The following is an 8,838-nucleotide window of genomic DNA, read 5'->3' as shown; positions in this document are numbered from 1 at the left end:
TCCATTCAAAATTGGGGAAAGTTCAAAAGTTTAGCTAACGTTTAATCATAGATTTTGGGAGTAGTTTTAGAAAACTTATCTATAAATTTTTGTTTGGCCATGATAGGGTTGCATTAGGGATTGGGCTTTAGATGATTTCATTTTCCACTGGTCATGGATGAACTGACGTGATATATTCAGTGTCATGGTGTATATATTATTTGCAGAATATTGAACCAAACAGAAGTTGTTTGGTATGGTATTCGGTAAGCACTATTAAAATAATAATCAAAAACCGAATAATTAAAATGGGAGAAAAAGAGTGAAATTAAAGATTTAAGTCATCTATGCATGTGGAGGTGGGGTCTGTTTGGTGTGTACATGTGACATCCATGTGGCGTCCATGTGGCATTTAACACACACATGGATAATTTCGTTAACTATAAAGGTAGGTGTGGGCCAATAGTTTGACGGAAAGGATATTTTTGTGCCGACATATAGTTTAAGGATATATTTAAGCTATTTTAGATAGTTTAAGGATAGTTTTGACCCTTTTCCGTTATATAAATAGTGATATAATTATATATTAGAAATGTATATATACATTTTTATACATGTTGATACAATAAAATATACAACTTTTTCCCCCTCTCAATCAACTCAAAATTCCTTTAAACAATCTCAAAATTTGGATATGATTTTCTCTTAATGTTTCAAGTGTTTTGATATTATTGGGCTTTGAATAAAGTCACAATTTAGCTTAAGCCCACTCAATTGCTACCTCCACTTCTTCATTTTGAAGAAGAGATGAGTAGAAGATCACACTATTCCTGTTTCGTTTTCTTCAAGTCATTTGAATTTAGGCAAGGTGATTGAGAATATTCCGATGACGAGCGAGTCGGAAGATGTCCTCCGCCGCCGTACGGCACATGCTGACTTCCGGAAAAGGCTACTCCAGCAGAAGGAGCTAGATGCTCAGGTATGGGCAGGTAAAATTCTCTAAAAATCTCAAAACCCTACTCTTCCTGAATTCTGAACTTCATTTTGGTTACCTGATGAACACAAGATAATCTATGATTTACAGGCAGTGAATGCGTGCACACATTATATATAAATGTGTTTATACATGTATCTACATACTACATATATGTACGTTTAGCTTTCTTCTGAAACGGTAGTGTACATAACTTATCTTTTAGCTTGCCAGCTACTGAAATATTGGATCGATCATCTAAACTATAACAGGATAAAAGGAGTTCTACTATCATCTCTATACACACACAAGAGACGTTTTTAGTTGATGATTGTAACAACAGAAGCTAATCGAGGATTTATAGGCAGTGAATTCGTGCACACATTATAAGTATATATATATATATATATATATATATATATATATATATATATGTGTGTGTGTGTGTGTGTGTGTGTGTGTGTTTATACGTGTATCTATATACTACACATATGTACGTTTAGCTTGTGTTAAACTGCGGTGTACATAACTTAATATTGGATCGATCCTCTAAACTATAACAGGATAAAAGGAGTGCTAATATCATCTCTATATACTCATAAGAGGCGTTTTAAGTTGATAATTGTAACAACAGAAGCTAATCGAGAATTTATAGGCAGTGAATGCATGCACACATTATATATATGTGTGTATACATGTATCTATATACTACATATATGTACTTTTTATAGAAAAAGTCTGGGATTGAAGCCTATGAAACTGCGGTGTACATAAGTTATCTTTTAGATTGCCAGCTACTGAAATATTGGATCGATCCTCTAAACTATAACAGGATAAAAAGGAGTTCTAGTATCATCTCTATATACACATAAAGAGGTGTTTTTAGTTGATAATTGTAACAAGAGAAGCTCCTGTTACCAGAAATGTGGAAGAGAAATGAAGAAGAAAGAGATAGAGGAGAAATTAAGTTATTGCCAACTCATAAAAAATCTAAGAGGCGTTTGAGTTGATAATCCCTTGCTTAGATACAGCGATTTTTAGGCCTTACTAATTTTTGGTTTCTTGAGGGTAAGCAGGGAAGGATAGATAGTATGTGGGTGGACCTAAGAGGCGTTTGAGTTGATAATCCCTTGATTAAGTCATGATGTAAAAAATTACTAATTCCTACAGAGCTTAGTTATATTGAAACCACCCTCAGGCTTGTTTTAGTGGGTTATATGTGGTGTTTCTCGCAATGCTATGAATATGTCCATGCACTTATGCTATGATTGCTTTTTGTAGGGATAAAACAATGATTATGGTGTGTTTGGAACGAAGGAAAATGCTTTCCTAGAATATAAGTGATTTTCTTACTTACTTTCTTGTGTTTGGTGTGTAACAAAAATGTTATCCTCAAAAACATGTGTATATAATCTACATAAATACTATAGAGATGGGGTGGGGTTGGTGGGGATGGGGATGACGGCTATGGGGAAGTGGGGTGGAAATAGGGATGGGATGTGTTGGAGGGTGGGGAGGAGACAATCACTGTAGAATGCTTCATATGGAACTTGTTTTTCTACTTCTACCGGGGAAGTCTAATTTATTATTAATTTTAAGGAACTTGTTTTGCAAAAGCATATGTTTTCCAAAATTCATCATAAGCATGGAGAAATTGAAAAATATTTTCCAACAAACACACCTTTAAGGTAAGAAAAAAAGAAATGAAAGATCATAGTTTGGTTTAGAGCAATGCACAATGAAAGCAACTGTATGGTGTGAAGATCTCTAGGGTCCTTTGTTGTTTTTGTCGTTGGATGTTTGTCATTCAACAAATGCTTTCACTTTCTTCTGGTTAGCAAATGGCTAATTTCTTTCTACCTAGGTTTTAACAAAATGTTAGAGGCTTTGATACCATGTGAAAAGAGAAAAGAAGAATAATTCTTGTTGGATTAGTTGTTGACTATACATCACAAAGATTCATTATATTGGAATGTCGACGACTTGTAGTAACGTAAGTAATTAGTTTCTATATCATACAAGGTAAGTTGCTTTCTTCCATTAATGTGCTACAAATCATGAATGTACACATATTTTAATATTTAACAACACTGATTCACTTGACTTTGTAGTTTCTGAACAATGAACTAAAGATAGTGAGCACTAAGCTCTATTCTTGTTCATAGGCAAGTCAATTTGAAGTGTAGCCTAGTAGTGGTCAATGATGTGAATTGAGCACCATGAGGTCTCAGGTTCAATTCCCAACAGGGACAAAAACATTAGGTGATTTCTTCCTATTTGTTTTCAGACATGTTGCTGGTGGGAGGTGGAAGGTATCCATGTAATCAGCTGAGGTGTGCGAAAGCTGGGCTGGACCCCACGGTCACCAAAACAAAATAAATTGAAGTGTCATTTATGTGGTTGTCTGGTTAACAAGCATCTACTAGCTTACAACAATAACTTTCCAAGCTCAATAGTGAATTCATGTTCAATTAGAAGGATTTTCAATTTCTGTAACTTTCTCTTGTAATAATGAGCTAATGATGGAAAGCTTTATTTTTGTCCTACAACTTGCAAACGAATTTAAAGTTTAATTTTTAACCGATGACATTCAACACGTAGCGTATTTTATGTTTATTAAAGCATCTTATAATTAAGAAGAATGACTACATGTTTTCCTGCCTTATCAGAAACATTTTTCTTTGTACCGAGTTCATGACTTGGTGTAAAAGGACATCACAACTTCTCAAAACTACAAATCTTAAGTTATTCCTTCCTGTGTAATTCGTAGCTGTATTTTATCTTTATGAAAGAATCTTAGAAATCAGAAACATTGCTACATAGTTTTCCTTACCAAAAACTTCTCACAGTTGGACCTCAAATTTATCTCTTGACCTATGAAGCAACATCATAAGTCTATGTAACCTTTGTATGTGGAAAGAGTTGATAAGGTTACCCAATGTATTTTTTTTGGGTTTTCCACTGTGTTTGATTTAAGCTCATTTACTGGAATGCAGCTCTACACCATAGGGTATCAGTGCTAGTGCTTCTTAACTAGTTCGAGTACAGGTTGCAAATGGTAATTATTGTTAATTTGGATATACTAGAACATAATTGAAACCTATCATTTTGAAAGGGCTACTGCAAATGACGCCTCCCATAGGCAGTAAGATTTTCAAATGGAAATAGCATTGCTTTCTTTACCTATTTGAAGAAAGGAGAAACTGAACGAAGAATCAAAAACGTTTTGGTTGAATGAGAAAATCAGTTTTATGGTTTGGGAGAAACATGTACGTTTGTAACTATGCCAAGAAAGATCAAAGCGAATGTTTCACTAGTAAAAAATTTGAGGCACCGTATTTCTACTAGGAAATGGCAAGTTAAGAGATAATATTTTCCTGAGTAAAAGTTTTCAACACTTGAGGAACTAGTTTTAATTGTGAAAGCAACTATAAACATAAAGTAGTATTGAAAGATCAAGAGCACAAAATGCTGTATCAATTATGAGTATTTTCTTCTGTTTTTTAATTATGTATTTGATTATTAATACTTTAGAACATCAAACATGAATGATTATTAAGTCCTTGATAAAAAAAACATGAATGATTATCAAGTCTTGGAAAGCTATACTGTGTCACAATTTTTCTTGAAAAAAGAGGAAAAAATAGAAACTCTTTTCCGGAAGTATCTATGAGCTTTAAGCCTTGTCCAAATATCTATGACAAGTTGGCTAAATTCTTTAAGGTTTTTAACTTTGTTTAGGACTAAGGAGGCCTTTTGGAACAAGAATTTTGGATGGGGATAGGTGATTAGAGAACCTTAACCTTATTTTGTGTGTTCTGCTTATTATTGAATTCATCGGTATTGGGAGTTTTCTTATCAGTATTTCAAACATACACGGTATACACATCCCCCTGGGTAGATTCCTTTTGGGCAGTTCACTCCAACACCTCTGTTTGGGGTTACTTTTTATGGTTTTTCTTCTTTTCCTAGTTATTTTCTCATTTATGCTTATCTTCTTTTCTTTTCTTTACTCCTTATTCTCAAAGGGTCCTGCACTATGGAGGTAGAGTTGTGATGACTTCATCATAAGATGCCATCAGACATCACCATTGTAGTGTAAAGATCTATTCAAGTATTTTAAGGGGGATCATAGCCTTCTTTGCTTAGATTTATTTATTCAAATAATTTGCTTTCTTTGTTATGATTCTTGATTGACTTATTAAGTATTCTTTATAATCGTCTGCGGTAAAATTTCTGATAAGCCAGTGATTATGGTTTTGTCTGTAACTCTGTTTTGTACTACTTCCATATCAGTCAAAATGAGAGCTTTTTGTATGCGCTTCAATCGGTATAGCATCTATAACCTAAATCCTTAGCTGTTTAGCATTGACAAACGGTGCACATCTTACATCACGAATTGAGAAATGAAAACTCAAAGCAATGAGTCTGCTTTGTGATAGCTAATTATGCTGTCATTTCTCAAAGCAATGAGTCTGCTTTGTGATAGCTAATTATGCTGTCACCATTAATATTTCCGTTATGGTCACTGATTTTATCTATTTATTTTGTTTCTTTTTATATAGGATGCCAAACAATTTTCTGTCCAAGTGCTAGCAACCTTCGCTATATATCTATTGTCTTTCTGTGTTCAATTGTTGTATAACTGATGCTGGTTGTAAAATTGTACACAGTGAGAGAAAATTTGCGTGCGGCCAAAAAGGAATATGGTAAAACAGAAGATGATTTGAAGTCGCTTCAGAGCATTGGGCAGATCATAGGTGAAGTGCTCCGGCCTCTAGATAACAAATGCGGTAATACATTCTTTTCTCGTATTTCCGTTGTTTGTCGTCATTTTTTTTGAGATCTATGGATTTTAAGGAGTAAAATTCCCCACCTCCCAAAAATTAAAAATTAAAAACATATATAATGATGAAGTGAGACCCTGAATACGAACCCTTATTCTTTTACCTAGAGAAGAAGTCTATTTCTAGATGTAACATTGTGGTTTTGTGCTGCAAAGATGGCAGTGAGCTAGTGACAAGTGGTGCTGTTCATAGGTTTTAATCTTGCGTACATTGTCTGTACATACTATTTATCCATGTTCATTTTTATTCTCTTAGCTATGAACCATGCATTACCATATTTACTAGTTATCCATCTTCATATTGCATTCTATTAGGAATTATTCTGATGACCCGGTTTTACGTTGCTATTAACAAGTTGAAGTAATTTTTTGGATTAATTTAAAACATGTTTTTTTCAGTGATAGTTAAAGCCATTGGTCCAAGGTATTTGGTTGGCTGTTGCAGTACAGTGGATAAGGAAAATCTAACTTCTGGCACTAGAGTGGTTCTTGATATGACGACTCTTACAATCATGAGGGCACTCCCACGTGAAGTTAGTGGTTATTTCTGTGCTAGTATTGGGAACTTGTAGAGAATTATCATATTTGTCCCTCCCTGAGTTCCTTATCTTGAGTTTATTATGACAGGTTAATCCTCTGGTGTATAATATGCTTCATGAAGAGCCTGGCAATATAAGCTACTCTGCTGTGGGTGGACTGTCAGATCAGATCAGAGAGCTGAGAGAATCAATAGAACTACCTCTGATGAACCCTGAACTTTTCCTCCGTGTTGGAATTAAGCCTCCAAAGGTGACTTGTTTAATATAATTGACCATATTCTTGTGTCTCTGCATTTTTCATGGTGCTTGCATAGTTGAAATTGCTGATACTTTTAGTTTCTTCTGATGCTACCAAGTTTGTCCGTCTCAGGGTGTTCTTCTCTATGGGCCTCCTGGGACTGGCAAGACCTTGTTAGCCAGGGCAATTGCTAGCAACATTGATGCCAATTTCTTAAAGGTGAATAGTAGAGGTTTTGGTTATTTCCTCCCTTTTCAAAGTATTTCATAATATCAGTATTTATTTATAGTTGGTGAAAAATGCAGGTAGTATCAAGTGCCATTATTGATAAATACATAGGTGAGAGTGCGAGATTAATCCGGGAAATGTTTAATTATGCTCGTGATCACCAAGTAAGGACTTCAAAAACATCCTGGGTATACTAAATCCAGTGAACCACTGCTGGTACTGCCTCAAAATGTACTGATAGTTTTTGTCTGTGTAAAGCCTTGCATCATTTTCATGGATGAGATTGATGCAATTGGTGGACGTCGATTTAGCGAGGGAACAAGTGCAGATCGTGAAATTCAGAGAACGCTCATGGAGTTGCTTAATCAGTTGGATGGATTTGACCATATTGGAAAGGTCTTAAGTTGATCTTAATTATATATCTCTAAGAAGCTATATAATGGGAATTTCTATAGATTTATGATCTATGGTGTGCATACTTGTCCCTTACTTGCAGTTCTTGTTTCTTGGATTCTAAAAGAAGGATAATTCCTCAAAACTTGATTGTCTATCATATAGATACATACTAAAAAGAAGAGAAGATTGCTTGAGTTTAGCTTTGACTACTGTGATCTTCTGGCTTTCTGCTTTTATTTTTGAAGTAAAAAATACGTCGATGCTAAGTAGTTAATGTTTATTCTGCTTGCAGGTAAAAATGATTATGGCAACAAACAGGCCAGATGTTTTGGACCCAGCTCTTCTTCGCCCTGGTCGGTTAGATAGAAAGATAGAAATACCCTTGCCTAATGAACTATCAAGAATTGAGATCCTCAAGATTCATGCTGCTGGAATTGCCAAACATGGTGACATTGATTATGAAGCTGTTGTTAAGCTTGCTGAGGTGTGCTAGTGATTCTATGAAAATTAGTTTGCTTGTGTTGCCTAAGCGGAGTTTTGACAATCTGTTTCTCCTCAGGGTTTTAATGGGGCTGATCTTCGAAATGTGTGCACTGAAGCTGGTATATCAGCAGTACGTGCAGAGCGTGATTATGTCATGCATGAGGATTTCATGAAGGTACGTCTGGTTCTTCTTTTACAAGCTGTTGGCTAGTTGGAGGGTAATGCAGATTCTGAGTCAAAGTTTGAATATTTATTTACAGGCTGTAAGGAAACTGAATGAAGCAAAGAATCTTGAATCAAGTGTGCACTATACTGCCGATTTTAGCAAGGAGTGAGGGATTTTTGCCATTGTGTGATATAACCAAACCTCAAAGGAGCTATTGGACTGTTCCACAATCTTAGTCTGGCTACTTGCTTTACAATTGCAGTTACATATGCTTGTATTGTTCATCCTCAGGAATCATGTAAAAAGCAAGTTTTAAGAGAGCATTCGGCACATGGTCAACTGTTTTGTTCGACGCGGAATGCAGATGCTTTGTTAGACTTTTTTCCTTTATAGTTTGTTATGGATGGTAAGGTGAAAGATTGGACAGAGTATTTGATATAATTTGCGCAATGCAGTTCGTGCGATTGAATTCTGAAATCATGTTAGATATTTGATATAGCAAAGACTTTCAGCTTCAATTTCACACAACATATCAAATGTGCGTGAAAATTTACTACAACATACCAGTGTAATTTTACAAGTTGGGTCTGAGGATGGTGATGATGTGTATGTAGCTTTATTCCTACTTTATTAAGTTAGAAAGATTGCTTTCAATAGATTTTTGACTTAAATAAAACATATCAATTCAAGTATGGAAAAGAGATGCAATAGACTTCAACAATGGAGAAAAGGATAGTAGCAAAAAATAATGTCTTAACCTATTAGAGTGATTTCCTTTTTAGCTCAAATTGAAGTCACTTACATATTAGAATATATACTTACCCACTGTTTAAGGAGTTATTTTTGGAATTTTAATAATAGTTTGGATTCTAAAACATCAAGAAACTTTCAATTCTTTCATTTGTTCTTTAGGCAAACTCGTTTCCCTTTGTAAATTTATACTCAATATGAAAGAACCCCTTATCAGTGATATTAGAGCTTGCTTTCGAT

General features: G+C 34.8%; 1 protein-coding gene across 1 annotated transcript; it reads left to right on the top strand.

Moving 5' to 3' along the window:
• Positions 1-837: 837 nt before the first annotated feature.
• Positions 838-8,044, top strand: LOC125828948 (26S proteasome regulatory subunit 10B homolog A-like). Its single transcript, XM_049508256.1, has 10 exons — positions 838-968; positions 5,626-5,745; positions 6,198-6,331; positions 6,426-6,587; positions 6,708-6,794; positions 6,881-6,967; positions 7,062-7,199; positions 7,492-7,683; positions 7,759-7,857; positions 7,943-8,044. Exons 1-10 carry the CDS (start codon positions 866-868, stop codon positions 8,015-8,017), a joined length of 1,197 nt encoding a protein of 398 aa, XP_049364213.1. The 5' UTR covers positions 838-865; the 3' UTR covers positions 8,018-8,044.
• The last annotated feature ends 794 nt before the right edge of the window (positions 8,045-8,838 follow it).

Source organism: Solanum verrucosum, unplaced genomic scaffold (genome assembly GCF_900185275.1).
Source record: "Solanum verrucosum unplaced genomic scaffold, falcon-dt-bn FXZP01000067.1, whole genome shotgun sequence".
In the NCBI taxonomy this organism is placed as follows: Eukaryota; Viridiplantae; Streptophyta; class Magnoliopsida; order Solanales; family Solanaceae; genus Solanum; species Solanum verrucosum.
The sequence above is the reverse complement of the archived record's forward strand: the minus strand, read 5'-3'. Positions and strand labels throughout refer to the sequence as shown.